The sequence below is a fragment of the Procambarus clarkii genome, chromosome 45 (genome assembly GCF_040958095.1).
Source record: "Procambarus clarkii isolate CNS0578487 chromosome 45, FALCON_Pclarkii_2.0, whole genome shotgun sequence".
NCBI lineage: Eukaryota > Metazoa > Arthropoda > Malacostraca > Decapoda > Cambaridae > Procambarus > Procambarus clarkii.
In genome coordinates, this window is record NC_091194.1 from 14,147,489 (window position 1) to 14,166,665 (window position 19,177).

The 19,177-nt window shown below is 41.3% G+C and overlaps 1 protein-coding gene across 1 annotated transcript in view; it reads right to left on the reverse strand.

Annotated features, from left to right (window-relative positions):
- The window catches only part of LOC123751152 (uncharacterized protein C6orf132 homolog), a 34,686-nt gene extending 23,408 nt beyond the window's left edge, over positions 1-11,278 (reverse strand). Inside the window, exon 1 of the mRNA XM_069300888.1 lies at positions 10,803-11,278. Coding sequence (XP_069156989.1) covers positions 10,803-11,278 — 476 coding nt within the window. The remainder of the gene's footprint in view (positions 1-10,802) is intronic.
- Between the last annotated feature and the right edge of the window lie 7,899 nt (positions 11,279-19,177).

A 19,177-nucleotide genomic window follows, 5' to 3' on the forward strand; every position in this document is an offset into this window, starting at 1 on the left:
CACGAAACGACCCACACACATACACACACACACACACACACACACACACACACACACACACACACACACACACACACACACACACACACTAGCTGGCCTCACGCCTACCAACCACACAACAATGGTTAATACAGCAGAGGTCCCACCACATAACCACACTACCAGCCAATTGGGATGTTCTCCTCAGAGCTAATGACAAAAAAAACAGAACTTTGACGTAGGAAAAGAAACAAGTGAATGTCAGCAACCGCAGAGGATTTATTTTAGCGAAGGACAAGAGATGTGAAAATGTCATAGAAGGGGATAACTGATCTAGATATCAACATTCAGTCAGGAAAAAAGTAACATCTGATTCCTGCTTCAGAGTATCCTGTAGTCTTCTGATTCCTGAAACTGATGCCTCTAAATATGCCAAGTGACATCACAAAGGGTACATATATAAGTGATGTTGTGCATAAATTGATGTTTCGATTTAGTAGTTTGATAATTCATACTAAAGCTTTCGAGGCGTTGATTGAAATATGACTTAATATTTTATAAAGATACTTCCCTCTGCACGTTATTTCTTAATCATTGGTTAAGACGCCAAGATTTTTTCTTGCATCTGACACCTTCCCCCCAGAGTGTGACCCAAGTTCTTCCTTTGAATGGAAATTCAAGAAGCATAAGACACACATCTTGGAGCCTTGAAAATATTGAACCAGTTTGTGGACAATTGAGCAATATCTCTCAGGCAAAAACATGTAGAAGTTGCTATCATTTGTTTTCATGTGGGACTGAGTATCTGGTGATTGTTTTGATTCTAATCTTCATCCACTTCCTCCTGATTCTTCTCCTCCGTCTATTCTTCTGTCTACTCATCCTCCTCCTCTTCCTTTCCCGCCTCCTGTTCACTGTCTTCTCTGGTTCTTGGGATCCTTGTAGTATAGATTTCTTTCGATGGTTTTCCTCTTAAGGCAGTGAGTCCATAGTGGGGCTTAGCACTCTTAATTGTGGCAGGGAGTGCATAATGAGACCTTTCACTCTTGAGTGTGGCAGAGATTGCATGGTTACCAGTAGAGTTATGCTCACAGTGTCATGTTTTCTTGCCACAAATGATTTTACCAGAGTTCACAGTGGTTTCAGTCCCCTCCCTTTCCCTCTCCCCTCCCTTTCCCTGTCCCCTCCCTTTCCCTGTCCCCTCCCTTTCCCTGTCCCCTCCCTTTCCCTCTCTAGGAGGTTATTTATGTCATTCTTAACTGTGGTTTAGAAAAGTATTTCCTGCTACGTTTTCTGCATGTTTTCTGCTGTTATTTACAACCATGACCTCTAGATATTCTTATTTTTTTGGGTTCCACAAATTATCTACTCTTTTCTTTCTCCTAATCTTTGTTTTATTTTCAAATCTGAATATTGCAATTATATCATATTATCTCTAAATAAATGACTGATATGTTTAGAGCTTCAAATCTTTCTTGCTATTTAATTTTTGTCAATGTTATTTTTTTCAATGATTTTGAATTTGATTATATTCCTTATGATTTATTTCTTTAGTTGCAGGTACTATACAACAGATGTATAATACAGTAATGGAAAAATGCCAGTACTAATCTTTTTAGGACATAGATTTATGCATTATTTCACAGCTTTTTTCAGACTGTTGTCCACATTTTCCTTTCAGAAAAGAAGTCTCTCTCGGCCATTAACATTAAATGGCCACATCGCATCCTTTCATCTTATTTACAAATTAGCCATTCATTAGAAAATTGCTTTTTTTAAGTTTTCGTGAAACTGAAGTAAATGTAATCTCTGAAACTGGGATTTCAGTGGATGGCCTTTCAACAATTAAGTCATGGGAACCCATATACAATCACCAGTATTGAGAAATTAAAAAATCACAGAATTGTTTGTGTGTGCAAGTGATTGTCCTTCGGATGTTTAGGCCAATGGCTCTATTCCGGCGTTTATTTAAATGCCCTTTTTAATAGGACCTGTCTGTAGCTTAGGGGGTCCTCTTTATCACCATGTTTTATACATTGGCAAAATATTAGATAATATATTCTAATATAGGATAGTAGAATATATTATTACTGTTTCAGTAATGGATTGTATGATATTATTAAGCATAAGCCATTGAGGATTGGGGGATGTGAGCCCAGGTGCTCACGAGTCTGAGGAAGTAAACCCCCGGTGCTCACGAGTCTGAGGAAGTGAGCCCAGGTGCTCACGAGTCTGAGAAAGTGAGCCCCAGGTACTCAAGAGTCTAAGGAAGTAAACCCCCGGTGCTCACGAGACTGAGGAAGTGAGCCCAGGTGCTCACGAGTCTGAGAAAGTGAGCCCAGGTGCTCACGAGTCTGAGGAAGTGAGCCCAGGTGCTCACGAGTCTGAGGAAGTAAACCCCCGGTGCTCACGAGTCTGAGGAAGTGAGCCCAGGTGCTCACGAGTCTGAGAAAGTGAGCCCCAGGTACTCAAGAGTCTAAGGAAGTAAACCCCCGGTGCTCACGAGACTGAGGAAGTGAGCCCAGGTGCTCACGAGTCTGAGAAAGTGAGCCCAGGTGCTCACGAGTCTGAGGAAGTGAGCTCCAGGTGCTCACGAGCCTGAGAAACTGAGCCCCAGGTGTGAACGACTAAATAAGCTCCCTAAGAAGCCCTACGGCGTTACAAATATATCTTGAGGTTATCTTGAGACGATTTCGGGGCTTTTTAGTGTCCCCGCGGCCCGGTCCTCGACCAGGCCTCCACCCCCAGGAAGCAGTCCGTGACAGCTGACTAACACCCAGGTACCTATTTTACTGCTAGATAACTAGCAGTAAAATATATAATAGGTAAATATAAGGTAAGGTAAATATATAATAGAATTAAGAATTTCGGGCCCAAGACTGACCGAAACTTCGTCTCCTTAATTTCATACGATTTTCTCCTTCTGTCTCAGGCTGAAGGAATGTATGAAGCGTATAAATATACACAGGAGAGTATACTGGACTATATATATGTTTCTGTATGGACTATATATATATATATATCTTACTGGACTATATATATGTCTCTGTATGGACTATATATATATATCTTACTGGACTATATATATGTCTCTGTATGGACTATATATATATATCTTACTGGACTATATATATGTCTCTGTATGGACTATATATATATATCTTACTGGACTATATATATGTCTCTGTATGGACTATATATATATATCTTACTGGACTATATATATGTCTCTGTATGGACTATATATATATATCTTACTGGACTATATATATGTCTCTGTATGGACTATATATATATATCTTACTGGACTATATATATGTCTCTGTATGGACTATATATATATATCTTACTGGACTATATATATGTCTCTGTATGGACTATATATATATATCTTACTGGACTATATATATGTCTCTGTATGGACTATATATATATATCTTACTGGACTATATATATATCTTACTGGACTATATATATATCTTACTGGACTATATATAGGTTCAGGACTAAAGTATAAACTTATCTGGTCAGTAAATCTTTGTGGTGGCCTTATAAACCTTTTAAAGGTTGATATAGGCTTTAATAACCCTCCAGAGGTAAATATTGGTCTTAATAACCTTCCAGAGGTAGATATAGGGCCTTAATAACCCTCCAGAGGTAAATATTGGTCTTAATAACCTTCCAGAGGTAGATATAGGGCCTTAATAACCCTCCAGAGGTAAATATTGGTCTTAATAACCTTCCAGAGGTAGATATAGGCTTTAATAACCCTCCAGAGGTAAATATTGGTCTTAATAACCTTCCAGAGGTAGATATAGGGCCTTAATAACCCTCCAGAGGTAAATATTGGTCTTAATAACCTTCCAGAGGTAGATATAGGGCCTTAATAACCCTCCAGAGGTAGATATAGGGCCTTAATAACCTTCCAGAGGTAGATATAAGACTTAATAACCCTGCAGAGGTAGATATGGGCTTTAATAACCTTCCAGAGGTAGATATAGGGCCTTAATAACCCTCCAGAGGTAGATATAGGGCCTTAATAACCCTCCAGAGGTAGATATAGGGCCTTAATAACCCTCCAGAGGTAGATATAGGGCCTTAATAACCCTCCAGAGGTAGATATAGGGCCTTAATAATCCTCCAGAGGTAGATATAGGCCTTAATAACCCTCCAGAGGTAGATATAGGGCCTTAATAACCCTCCAGAGGTAGATATAGGGCCTTAATAACCCTCCAGAGGTAGATATAGGGCCTTAATAACCCTCCAGAGGTAGATATAGGGCCTTAATAACCCTCCAGAGGTAGATATAGGCCTTAATAACCCTCCAGAGGTAGATATAGGGACTTAATAACCCTCCAGAGGTAGATATAGGGCCTTAATAACCCTCCAGAGGTAGATATAGGCCTTAATAACCCTCCAGAGGTAGATATAGGCCTTAATAACCTTCCAGAGGTAGATATAGGCCTTAATAACCCTCCAGAGGTAGATATAGGCCTTAATAACCCTCCAGAGGTAGATATAGGGCCTTAATAACCCTCCAGAGGTAGATATAGGGCCTTAATAACCCTCCAGAGGTAGATATAGGCCTTAATAACCCTCCAGAGGTAGATATAGGCCTTAATAACCCTCCAGAGGTAGATATAGGCCTTAATAACCCTCCAGAGGTAGATATAGGCCTTAATAACCTTCCAGAGGTAGATATAGGGCCTTAATAACCTTCCAGAGGTAGATATAGGGCCTTAATAACCTTCCAGAGGTAGATATAGGCCTTAATAACCCTCCAGAGGTAGATATAGGGCCTTAATAACCCTCCAGAGGTAGATATAGGGCCTTAATAACCCTCCAGAGGTAGATATAGGCTTTAAAATCAATAAAAATATTACGTTAACTGTTGCGGAGACTAAACAGTCCATTTTTGTATGTTTGGTGAAACAGATATTTTGACTATAATATGAGGATGGTTTGGAACCCACAATTATAGGTGTTCAATAAGAAACACCTATAGAACACAGGTGTTTAATAAGAAACACCTATAGAACACAGGTGTTCAATAAGAAACACCTATAGAACACAGGTGTTCAATAAGAAACACCTATAGAACACAGGTGTTCAATAAGAAACACCTATAGAACACAGGTGTTCAATAAGAAACACCTATAGAACACAGGTGTTCAATAAGAAACCCCTATAGAACACAGGTGTTCAATAAGAAACCCCTATAGAACACAGGTGTTCAATAAGAAACACCTATAGAACACAGGTGTTCAATAAGAAACACCTATAGAACACAGGTGTTCAATAAGAAACCCCTATAGAACACAGGTGTTCAATAAGAAACACCTATAGAACACAGGTGTTCAATAAGAAACACCTATAGAACACAGGTGTTCAATAAGAAACACCTATAGAACACAGGTGTTCAATAAGAAACACCTATAGAACACAGGTGTTCAATAAGAAACACCTATAGAACACAGGTGTTCAATAAGAAACACCTATAGAACACAGGTGTTCAATAAGAAACACCTATAGAACACAGGTGTTCAATAAGAAACACCTATAGAACACAGGTGTTCAATAAGAAACCCCTATAGAACACAGGTGTTCAATAAGAAACCCCTATAGAACACAGGTGTTCAATAAGAAACACCTATAGAACACAGGTGTTCAATAAGAAACACCTATAGAACACAGGTGTTCAATAAGAAACACCTATAGAACACATGTTAGTTTTCAAGATACTTTCATATTTATTCTTGAATGCATTTCAGAAAGATTATTAACCCGAGATATATTACACAGGTAAAAAAAAGGTAATAAACTTTTGGTGTGTAATTTGAAGTAATAAAAATTATTATATAAGAGGGAGTCGTTTCAGAGAAGTTTTGAAATTTTAACAAGGTGGTTAATTTACGGCACTAACGAGGCATAACTATGCCGGTGAAGACAAGGTAATTGGCCAATTTTGGAGAAAATTTTGGAAATATTAGACCAAATTTGAGTAAGTATCCTGGAGTCTTGACTGGGTCTTGGCCCCCTTTCAGTCAAGGGGGGAGGGGGGGTAGGGTAATTTGTCCCGTCAACTGGTTGTTTTAAAGAGGTTAGTCTTGAGGCAATTGGCACGAGCCTATACTAGGCCTACGTCAGAGCCAAGTAGGCCTAAAACCACTAATACACAGTGTTTCCAACCACTTGGGCTGGATGGTAGAGCGACGGTCTCGCTTCATGCAGGTCGGCGTTCAATCCCCCGACCGTCCAAGTGGTTGGATACCATTCCTTCCTTCCTACCCGTCCCATCCCAAATCCTTATCCTGACCCCTTCCCAGTGCTATATAGTCGTAATGCCTTGGCGCTTTCCCCCTGATAGTTCTCTTCCCTTCCCGGCAATTTCTTGTTAGGGACGGGGGAGGGGGGTGGGGGGGGGGGGTCGTTTACTAGTGGTGGTTATCTTCTTGAGGTTATCTTGAGATGATTTCGGGGCTTTTTTAGTGTCCCCGCGGCCCGGTCCTCGACCAGGCCTCCACCCCCAGGAAGCAGCCCGTGACAGCTGACTAACACCCAGGTACCTATTTTACTGCTAGGTAACAGGGGCATAGGGTGAAAGAAACTCTGCCCATTGTTTCTCGCCGGCGCCCGGGATCGAACCCGGGACCACAGGGTCACAAGTCCAGTGTGCTGTCCGCTCGGCCGACCGGCTCCCTTTGGAGCTACTGCTACTGTGGTGCTACTAGTTTGCTAGTACTAGTTTACTAGTTTGTGAAGGGGGGGGGTGTTCGTTAATTTTAATTTAATTTAAATTATGTTAAGTAATTTAACCAAGTGGAATGCATCATTCCACTGAAAAAATACAAACATATCCATGTGAGTCAAATACAATTCCTGCATTGGGGAATGTTGTGGCAATATGCGGGTATTGTATCAGCCAGCATATAAGAATCGTGTAGAAACAATTAGGCAGTAATACAGATCGTCACATCCATTTAAGATCAAGGACCTAGCTTCAATACGCATCTATTTACGAAACCTGTACATCTTTTCTCAATATTTGGCGGGTTTTTTGACATTGATTAAACAGTTTGTGACCTCTGAAGCATTAGGAGGTTGTTTGTAATAATAATGTTTGAATGGATAGTTTCGATGCTAGTAAAGTGCTTAATATATGTAAACAAAGCCGCCGAAGAGTAAGAAAAGATGTACAGGTTTCGTAAATAGATACGTAAATGATTTTTTAAATTCTGGCCAGAGTTACCAAATTTTTTTTTAGAATATTGTTAGTGTTAATATATAGTTGGCGACTATAAGAAATATTGCCGGAACAACCGTGGACATCTTCAAGAGAAAACTGGACGGTTTTCTAAGAGAAGTTTCGGATCAGCCGGGCTGTGGTGGGTATGCGGGCCTGCGGGCCGCTCCAAGCAACAGCCTGGTGGACCAGACTCTCACAAGTCAAGCCTGGCCTCGGGCCGGGCTTGGGGAGTAGAAGAACTCCCAGAACCCCATCAACCAGGTATCAACCAGGTATCAACCAGGTACCTCAAAGGGGTTATATATTAAAATAGATTGTATTAGACTAACACTAGAAAGTGTGTTTGGTTGATTTAAATTCATAATTATATAAAAATTTAGCACCATTAACATAGGAAAGAATGAAGAATTACGTTTTCTTTAATACCCGAGCTGGTTATTAAAGAAAACGTTTACCATTTCAGTAGTTTAAGCGACCCAAACATGAGGGTTGTTGTTGTTGTTTAAGATTCGCTACCTGGAAGAAAAAGTTCCAAGTAGCACGGGCTATGGTGAGCCCGCCACCATGAAGGGGCTGCTACCCGCCCTGCAACAAAGAATTGGACGCAATGCACAATGTGTGCAATTATCTAGAGGATAAAGCAAGGTTGCAAATTGCACACAATCCAACCAGTCCTCCTAACCCTCCTAGGGTTTAAAACCTCTCCTAAACCCTCCTAGGGTTTAAAACCTCTCCTAAACCCTCCTAGGGTTTAAAACCTCTCCTAAACCCTCCTAGGGTTTAAAACCTCTCCTAAACCCTCCTAGGGTTTAAAACCTCTCCTAAACCCTCCTAGGGTTTAAAACCTCTCCTAAACCCTCCTAGGGTTTCCCCAACGTAAAGAAAACGGTCCATTTAAAGTGTCCTTATCCTAAACTTCCAGAGGACCCAAAACAGAAAACGGAATAGTACGTCACTTTAGCGAGCCGCTTTCATTTTCTAGTACGACAATTTTTGTCCTTCATGTAACGCCTACGAGCGAAAAGCGACGTTCTTTGTAAGAGGACTGATTGCAGAGCAAGCAGGAATCCCAAATTTAAGGAAAAAAATAAAAAAAATAAATTAAAATAAAAAATAATTAACAAAATTAAAAATAAGCAAAGTGCTTAGGGTTAAGACGTGGAGGCAGACCCCAAAGTCAGGTAATTAAAGTCTTAAATTAGAATGTTATTAATTAGTCAAGTAAGCAAGGTTATAAATTACTAGTGCTAGTTTGTAAATGTGAATGGATGAATCAGTCTATTTACAAACTATTTACATTATATTTACATTATATGAATGGTTGAATCAGTGCAGATAGCTGTGTAATTTTATAAATAATTATAATAAATAAATCCTAAAGTGTTTTAGGATTTGTTGCGTCACAGGTGACTGTGACGCAACAATCGTCCCTGTGACGCATTCGTCCCTGTGACGCAATCATCCCTGTGACGCAATCGTCCCTGTGACACAATCGTCCCTGTGACGCAATCGTCCTAGTGACGCCCGCTAATCACAAGGAAATTGATATCTGATACAATTCATGATATCTCATGATATCTGGACACAACTGTGAGGATAACAGGACCAACTAAGGTCTCCTAATCTCGTTTTGTATAATTTTATTTATCTTAGACGTTTAAAATTAATCTTAATATAATTTTAAGGACGATTTGTGAAGATTCTTTTCAACAATCTGAGTGTGTGGTGAGTTAAGATTGCCCAAGATGATATCTTGGGCACCCTCAGGGGCCCAAGATATCATCTTGACTGAGTGATATAGGCTTCATTCACTCATCCGGCTGTCACTCATCCGGCTATCACTCATCCGGCTCTCACTCATCCGGCTTTCAGGCTTAGTTGTAACGTTATGGTAATGTCTAGTTTCTCTATCGACTCTTTGGTAAATAAAAATGCTTTTGTTGTTCGGGAAAATTATATATATATATATATATATATATATATATATATATATATATATATATATATATATATATATATATATATATATATATATATCGAATTTTGAGTTGAGAATTCGAACAATTTTTAAAGTTGAAAGTGTCGTCTGTTTCATGTTACGTTATATTTCACTCCGTTTCCCTGTTCGACTTTTTTATTTTCTTCTCTCCGTTTCTTTTTTCTGTTCTTTCACTTCCTGCCCTATCTTTGTTTTTATTTATCTTCCGTCATGTATATATATACATTTGGTCTGGTTTCTTTGATTCATCTACGTCTCTTTCTGTCTCTGTGTGTCTCTGTCTCTCTCAGTCTCTCTGTCTCTGTCTCTCTGTCTCTCTCTGTCTCTCTCTGTCTCTGTCTCTCTCTCTCTCTCTCTCTCTCTCTCTCTCTCTCTCTCTCTCTCTCTCTCTCTCTCTCTCTCTCTCTCTCTCTCTCTCTCTCTCACACACACACATCAGCGCCGTTATTTCCACCAAAAGAGGACCTCCTTCTCTCACTCGACACAAGAGGAATAACTCTTACCTCGAAAGACACAAGTGTCATGGTTAAACAATTAGGGTGAGAGTGAGTTAGTGAGAGGAAGAGGATGGGGGGAGAGTGTGTAGGGTGGAGAGTGAGAGAGTGTGTGGAGGAAGGGTGGGATAGTATGAGCATCAGGGAGGTGAGATAGTGAGAGTGAGGGAGGGCTATGAGAGTGAGAGTGCTAAGGGGTTGGGAGAGGGTGAGAGTGTTCGAGTGAGAGCAGGATGGTAGCAAAACAGAGAGTGAGAGGTGGGAGGGAGAGATAGCAAGGGGCAGGAGACAGTTGGAAGAGGTAGAAGAATAAAAATTGATGTGGGATAGTTTATGGCGTGGAAAAGACCACTGAGAGAGAGAGAGAGAGCGAGAGAGAGAGAGAGAGAGAGAGAGAGAGAGAGAGAGAGAGAGAGAGAGAGAGAGAGAGACAGACAGACAGACAGACAGACAGACAGAGAGAGAGAGAGAGAGAGAGAGAGAGAGAGAGAGAGAGAGAGACAGACAGACAGACAGACAGACAGACAGAGAGGGGAGAGAGAGAGAGAGAGAGAGAGAGAGAGAGAGAGAGACAGACAGACAGACAGACAGACAGACAGAGAGGGGAGAGAGAGAGAGAGAGAGAGAGAGAGAGAGAGAGAGAGAGAGAGAGAGAGAGAGAGAGAGAGAGAGAGACAGACAGACAGACAGAGAGAGAGAGAGAGAGAGAGAGAGAGAGAGAGAGAGAGAGAGAGAGACAGACAGACAGACAGACAGAGAGAGAGAGAGAGAGAGAGAGAGAGAGAGAGAGAGAGAGAGAGAGAGAGAGACAGACAGACAGACAGAGAGAGAGAGAGAGAGAGAGAGAGAGAGAGAGAGAGAGACAGACAGACAGACAGACAGACAGACAGACAGACAGACAGACAGACAGACAGAGAGAGAGAGAGAGAGAGAGAGAGAGAGAGAGAGAGAGAGATTCATCGGTAAACATTACGTAAACGTGAGGAAAAGTGAAACAAGTTGTTAAGAAGTTTAAAAAGAGTTATTCCACTTGTTCTGAAGTGAAGAAAAGGGTTGAAGAGTAGGTGAAGAGGGCAGTGGCTGCCTTGCCTCATGACAGGCAGTGGCAGGTGTGGGGCCACCAGGTGTGGACACGTAGGTGTGGGGCTCACCAGGTGTGGGGCCACCAGGTGTGGACACGTAGGTGTGGGGCTCACCAGGTGTGGACACGTAGGTGTGGGGCTCACCAGGTGTGGACACGTAGGTGTGGGGCTCACCAGGTGTGGACACGTAGGTGTGGGGCTCACCAGGTGTGGACACGTGGGTGTGGGGCTCACCAGGTGTGGACACGTAGGTGTGGGGCCACCAGGTGTGGATAAGTAGGTGTGGGGTCACCAGGTGTGGATACGTGGGTGTGGGGCCACCAGGTGTGGACACGTGGGTGTGGGGCCACCAGGTATGGACACGTGGGTGTGGGGCCACCAGGTGTGGACACGTGGGTGTGGGGCCACCAGGTGTGGACACGTAGGTGTGGACACAGCGCTGAGGGACACCAGTTGTGAGGTCTCCAGGTGTGGACATTTGGGTACATATTTACTACTAGGTGAACAGTAGCATAAAGTAAAAGAAACTGCATATTTGTGACTGCCTCGACAGGGAATCGAACCTGGGCCCTTCGGACTACGACTCTCTGGAACGCTATCCGATCTGCCGCTATTTCGTGTGTGTGTGTGTGTGTGTGTGTGTGTGTGTGTGTGTGTGTGTGTGTGTGTGTGTGTGTGTGTGTGTGTGTGTGTGTGTGTGAAAGAAAAATTGATGCATTAATAAATACTAGAGAAAATTAGATCAGGAGTCAGTGCATTACACAACCTCCGGTTAGAAAGACACACACACACACACACACACACACACACACACACACACACACACACACACACACACACACACACACACACACACACACACACACACGTACGTCGACCTCAAGACTAAACCAGTCTGAGAGCATTCCTGTTTGCTTAGTAATATGTTGTACGAGCTATCGGCTCCAGACCTCGTCTGCAGTGCAGAGTGCAACGGTGTTGTAAAGTGGCTTCGGAGTCCCCGAACTGGGACTTCGGAGTCCCCGAACTGGGACTTCGAAGCCCAGTTTGAGAGGTCTTGAATCTTCGCTCGTGACATTTCGTGAAGTCGAGATCGAGGAGCTTTTAGTGTTCCTGTCGAGGCTTTGCAAATAAATTTGTTAGAAAACTGCACCATTGTGACGGTGGAGGAGTCAGAGGTTGAAGGAAGAGGGTTATTGATTAGTGGGGAGTTAGAAGGTGGTGGTGGTGGGGTTACAGGGTGATGGGGTGAGTTACAGGGTGATGGGGTGAGTTACAGGGTGATGGTGGTGGGGTTACAGGGTGATGGGGTGAGTTACAGGGTGATGGTGGTGGGGTTACAGGGTGATGGGGTGAGTTACAGGGTGATGGGGTGAGTTACAGGGTGATGGGGTGAGTTACAGGGTGATGGTGGTGGGGTTACAGGGTGATGGGGTGAGTTACAGGGTGATGGGGTGAGTTACAGGGTGATGGTGGTGGGGTTACAGGGTGATGGGGCGAGTTACAGGGTGATGGTGTGAGTTACAGGGTGATGGGGTGAGTTACAGGGTGATGGTGTGAGTTACAGGGTGATGGGGTGAGTTACAGGGTGATGGGGTGAGTTACAGGGTGATGGGGTGAGTTACAGGGTGATGGTGGTGGCTTACTGGGTGATCTCATTTTTCCCATTCCCCTCATCTTCATTATTTTACACTCTTTGGGATTGAATTCTTGCAACCATTTGTTTCCCTGAAGTTTATCATCCAAGGTTATCTAACAACCTTCTGCAGACTCCTCGGGTTATGAATTGCCTCGTTAGCTCTGCATCGTCAGCAAACACGTGTGAACTCACTCCCTCAAGTAGATCATTCACGTTAAATAGGCAAATGGGGAATTTTCCCTATTACCTTCTTTCAACCCCAAGTCGTTCATAAGGAACACCATCAACTGCTCTTCGACAACCTAGGAAAATGCAGTCTACCCCATAACCTTCTCTGTCTCGTTTCCTTTTAGTAACTTTGTCATAGTCTTTGACAGTCAAGTTTGTCAGGTGAGACTTTCCACCTGCTAAATCAAAATATTTCTCATTCGTGACAAAGCGTATATATATATATATATATATATATATATATATATATATATATATATATATATATATATATATATATATATGTGTATTTGTGTGTGTGTGTGTGTGTGTGTGTGTGTGTGTGTGTGTGTGTGTGTGTGGGAGAGAGGGAGTGAGAGAGATGGAAAAGGGTGGGAGGGAGAGAGAATAAAGAGAGGGAGAAGGAAGACTGAGAGGGAGGGAGGGAGGGAGACAGAATTGACGGAGTGGGGAAGAAAGGAATTCCTGTTAGCTAAACAATGTCCGGTAATTCCACACTTACATAACACACAATCACATACTGAGGAGAGACTACATTGTATTACAAGATGAAATCGACAAATCTCCAGAGATGGTCTGAGAAATGGTTCCTCGACTTTATCCCTTGACAAATGCAAGGTTATGAATATACGAACCGGAGCAAACAACGCCTCGAATACAATACATGATACAGGGAAGACAACTACTAACTTCTGAAAAAAAATGAAAACATCTTAGAAGTGGACATAACTGGAGGTCCATCTCCAGACCCACGCACGAGAATAACACTGAAGAACACATAACAACATAACAACATATTCTCATATGTTGTTATGAGAATAACAACATATGCCATGTTGACACCTATGAGATTATTCTTCAAAAACATGGACAAAAATCCCTTCAGAACGCTGTGAATATATGCTTTGTAAGACCCATTCTTGACTATGCTGCACAGGCATGGAACCCTACCAAAAGAAACACGAAACAAAACTTAAAAGGGTTCAAACACAATCAAGAATGATTATTCTTGAGCAATTGGGACTTGAGTTCCGTAGAAAGACCGAAATAACTTGATTTTACTACACTAAAGGAAAGAAAGACTAGGGTTATCTTGAGGTTATCTTCAGATGATTTCGGGGCTTTAGTGTCCCCGCGGCGCGGTCCTCGACCAGGCCTCCACCCCCAGGAAGCAGCCCGTGACAGCTGACTAACACCCAGGTACCTATTTTACTGCTTGGTAACAGGGGCATAGGGTGAAAGAAACTCTGCCTATTGTTTCTCGCCGGCGCCTGGGACCGAACCCAGGACCAAAGGATCACAAGTCCAGCGTGCTGTCCGCTCGGCCGACCGGCTCCCGTACCGGATCAGGGTACACATGATCACAACATACAAGATGACTGGATTGATAAATTATATATAAGAAATAGTGTTCAAATTCAGAAGCAGTAGAACGAGAGAACATAATTGGAAACTGGAAATACCAGAGGGTCACACACACACACATGCCAAAAAGAACTTGTCCAGTCGAAGAGTCGTAAATGAATGACATGGACTAGACGAGGAGGAAGGTGGCAAAGTCAGTTCGATACATAGTTTCAAATGAAAATATGATATGAAAGGTGAGCGAAAAAAGTAATTGAAAAAGAGTCATTGAGTCATTGAGTCATTTAAAAAGAGTCATTGAAAGTCATTGAGTCATTTAAAAAGAGTCATTGAAAGTCATTGAGTCATTTAAAAGGAGTCATTGAGTCATTTAAAAAGAGTCATTGAAAGTCATTGAGTCATTTAAAAAGAGTCATTGAAAGTCATTGAGTCATTTAAAGAGTCATTGAAAGTCATTGAGTCATTTAAAAGAGTCATTGAGTCATTTAAAAAGAGTCATTGAGTCATTGAGTCATTTAAAGAGTCATTGAAAGTCATTGAGTCATTTAAAAAGAGTCATTGAAAGTCATTGAGTCATTTAAAAAGAGTAATTGAAAGTCATTGAGTCATTTAAAAAGAGTCATTGAGCAATTGAGTCATTTAAAGAGTCATTGAAAGTCATTGAGTCACTTAAAAAGAGTCGTTGAAAAAGAGTCATTGAGTCATTGAAAGTCATTGAGTCACTTAAAAAGAGTCGTTGAAAAAGAGTCATTGAGTCATTGAAAGTCATTGAGTCATTTAAAAAGAGTAATTGAAAGTCATTGAGTCATTTAAAAAGAGTCATTGAGTCACTGAGTCATTTAAAGAGTCATTGAAAGTCATTGAGTCACTTAAAAAGAGTCGTTGAAAAAGAGTCATTGAGTCATCGAAATTCACTGAGTCATTGAGTCATTTAAAAAGAGTCATTGAAAAAAAGTCATTGAAAAAGAGTAAAAAAAAAAAAGCCCTCATTGAACTAATGATTGGTCGAAAGGCAAGATCTTCTCCGACTCTTGAACATCGAATCACATCTAATCAGTAAGACTCTCAACGATGTAAAAGGCAAAAAAACATCCTCCTACAGTTGATCAACATCACATACCTGCCACTCACCTATAGAAAGAGCAGAGCCCAATCGCTTCCTGTTCATACGTTATTAAGGACAAAGTATTATAAGCACTCGCGACGACTTTGAGATGCTCCATATGCTTCGAGACACTGGTCAAAGGGGAAGAGCTGGGCGAGGGATTGTTTTTGGTGAGAAAGCTATGGAAAGATTAGATCAAGGGACCTGTGAAAGCTGCATCTTGCATTCACGCAAGAAGGAAAGGAGAGGTAGGAAGGAAGAGCTTTAGAAGGAAGGAAAGCCTCTAACATGTCTGTTTCGTCTGAGTCATATTCTTTCTCTCTCTCTCTCTCTCTCTCTCTCTCTCTCTCTCTCTCTCTCTCTCTCTCTCTCTCTATCTCTATCTCTCTTTCTCTCTCTCCTGTCTCCTTCTCTCTCTCTCTCTCTCTCTATCTCTCTCTCTCTCTCTCTCTCTCTCTCTCTCTCTCTCTCTCTCCTCTCTCTCTCTCTCTCTCTCTCTCTCTCTCTCTCTCTCTCTCTCTCCTGTCTCCTTCTCTCTCTCTCTCTCTCTCTCTCTCTCTCTCTATCTCTCTCTCTCTCTCTCTCTCTCTCATTTTCTCTCTATATATATATATCTCCATATTTTTTTGTTTTTTTGTATCAAAATAACATTAAAAACCATTAGCATAAGATAGGGCCTAGTGCTGACTTCAAGTGAGATTATTCTTCAAAACATGTAAATACCAACCTGTAAACAATCATTGTAAACAAGCGGATGCAGACGATGCTTCGCTATAACGAGGCTGAAGATAGGGACGACCAAACAACATATCAGAAGAAACGACCTTGTTTCGCTCCGTCCTGGACCATTATATCAAGTCGTGTGGTGGTACTTGACCGAAACGTCGTTGTTTACTCCATCTTTTGATCTATTGGTTTGGTCAGCAAACAACTGAGTATAAACAGCTACCTGAAAACACATACATTACAGGCACCTCCACATGTAAACAACATTGAATTCTCACTTCTTAGAGGACGAAAAACCCGGAAGATAATGAGGAAAATGTGAACTGAGAATATACTAAAATATATTCCACCTAAACGAATATATTCTGCCTTATGCAAACAAATTTATTCTGTCAAAGGCAGACAAATTTATTTGTCCATTTGTACACAAATTTATTTTTGCCGTTTGACGATCAATTTAATCTACCATTTACAAACAAATATATTTTGCCATATGGAGACAAACTTATTTTGCCATTCGTAACAAAAAAAAATATTATTTTGCCATTTGTAAAAAAAAATTGATTATTTTGCCCCACATAATTTGACAATTTAGCTTTCCCTAAAAAAAAAAAAATTAATCCCTCGACTGTAATACAATGAGGCTTCAAAAAATATTCATTACAGTCAAAGTATATTACATTTGCTAAATCGCATTTTTTTATGACCTAGTTTAATTTTTTTTTTACAAGTGAGATAACCCAATTTTCCGATCGTAAGCTCAGTGACATTGCAATCTCGGGCCCACACTGGGATGTTTCAGGTCATTCCAGGGAGAGGAATGTATATATATATATATATATATATATATATATATATATATATATATATATATATATATATATATATATCACGGTCACTTCTCCTAGCGCCGTGACCTCTCCTTGTTCTATTGTAAAGACCTCCTGGAACCTCTTGTTGAATTCCTCACACACCTCTTTGTCATTCTCTGTGTACCTGTCCTCACCCGTTCTAAGTTTCATCGCCTGTTCCTTCACTGCAGTTTTTCTCCTGATGTGACTGAGTAGTGGCTTTAGTTGAACGTGCTCACAAGTAACACCTTGAGCGCCACCTCCACCTCAGCGTGCTCACAAGCGACACCTTGAGCGCCACCTCCACCTCAGCGTGCTCACAAGCGACACCTTGAGCGCCACCTCCTTCTTGATGCGGCAAACTTTGGATAATGTCTCAGAGTTTATCTCCTTTAGTCGCCCGTTTACTGCTGCTGCAGCTGTTACTGCTGCTGCTGCTGTTACTGTTGCTGCTGTTTATGTTACTGTTGCTCTTGCTGCTGTTACTGCTGCTCCTGTTACTGTTACTGCTGCAAATGACAGTATAAATTGGTAGTTTTATCGGTAACATAAATAATTTGAAAAGTTTTTTCAAGAAACGTAGAGGAAGAAGAATAATAAGAGTGAACATCATTGATAGAGAACAAGGAAGAAGCACAACATAATAACACATAGAACAAGGATGAAGCATAAAACAATAAGAAAATTATAAAGACAAAACAATCCTAACTTAGCACAACAAGCCAAAACAAAGCAAGAATAACTTAATAACAAGGAAGCAATAGAAGAACAAGAAACAAGGACACAACACCGCTTACAAGAAAATATGATAAACAAATCAACACATAAGAAACACCGACAAACAAAGACATTCCTAAACAAAACAACATCTCGCCAGCCCTCGGGGAAACCAGGATTTAATGAGGACTTAAATAAATGATGTTCATTTCACAATTAAGTTGATATAATCGGGAGATTACGCTGAGGATTTAATTAGGCAATTAACGCGTTGAAATGCATCGCTTGTCGCGTTGCTGGGTACATGAATTGGTTTAACATATTAATTACGGAGGTGCCGCAGCATTGCAGCATGGCAGAATCTTAACCTAGCAACATTACAGCATGGCAGCATTGCAGCATGGCAGAATCTTAACCTAGCAACATTACAGCATGGCAGCATTGCAGCATGGCAGCATCTTAACCTAGCAATATTACAGCATGACAGCATATTAACCTTGCAACATTACAGCATGGCAGCATCTTAACATTGCAACATTACAGCATGGCAGCATCTTAACCTAGCAACATTACAGCATGGCAGCATGATAGCACTGAAAGCTTACAGCATTGTAGCATGACTGTATGGCAACGTTAAGAAAAATAAGCACTGTAGCCTATCAGCATTACAGTGTGGGAGCATAAAATCATTACAGTATTACGACATATTACATTACAGACGTACAGCATGAGAGCATTACAGCACAGATGCATGAGAGCATTACATCATTACGGTATTACGGAATGGGAGCATGACAGCATTACAGAGTTACAGCATTACAGAGTTACAGCATAACAGCATTACAGGGTTACAGCATAACAGCATTACAGATTTATAACATGACAGCATTACAGAGTTACAGCATAACAGCATTATAGGGTTACAGCATAACAGCATTACAGAGTTATAACATGACAGCATTACAGAGTTACAGCATTACAGAGTTACAACATAACAGCATTACAACTTTGCAGCATTACTGAATTAAGGCATGGGAGCAGCATTACAGCATGGGAGAATGACAGCATAACAACACTACTGCATCATTGCAGTATGACCTCATTACAACACTATGTTGTAACTATATCTCAGTATACGTGTCACCAACGTTAATAACAGTATTTCATTATGTATCATCATGATTGATTTCATTATGTATCATTATGTATTCTGTTTTCATTATGTATTTCATTATGTATTTCATTATGTAATTTCATTATGTATTTCATTATGTATCATCATGTATCATCAGCAGTCGTCACTTGAGGAAGGAAGTTGTATTTCCCTAGACTTGTTTGACTGTGTGTCCCCCGTGGGTGGCAGCGGCTTCCGCTTAACCAACAGAGATGGTACGTCTTACATTCCGAGGCTCTCTCTCTGCTGGACACTGGGCAGAGGCAAGACTCCTCTTAATGATGTCATTGATCTCCTCGTGTATTGTGTGTCGACTTCTTGATTTTCCGCAGTGCAGTGCATGTGGTCCATATCCACCTGCATCTGCCATGCTACAAATACGGCTATATACACTGTGGATTGAGGCAGCAAGGTGGAGGGGCAACGGCAATACGGAGCTGCTGTAGGTCAAGATGTGTGCCAGTTGCCGCAATGGAGACTGCCAATAAAAAAATCCCCTGCATGGAGAGCGCAAGTAGCTGTGCGGCAAGTACGGTCCCTGGGGATTGTTGTTGCCTCTGTTATGCAATCCC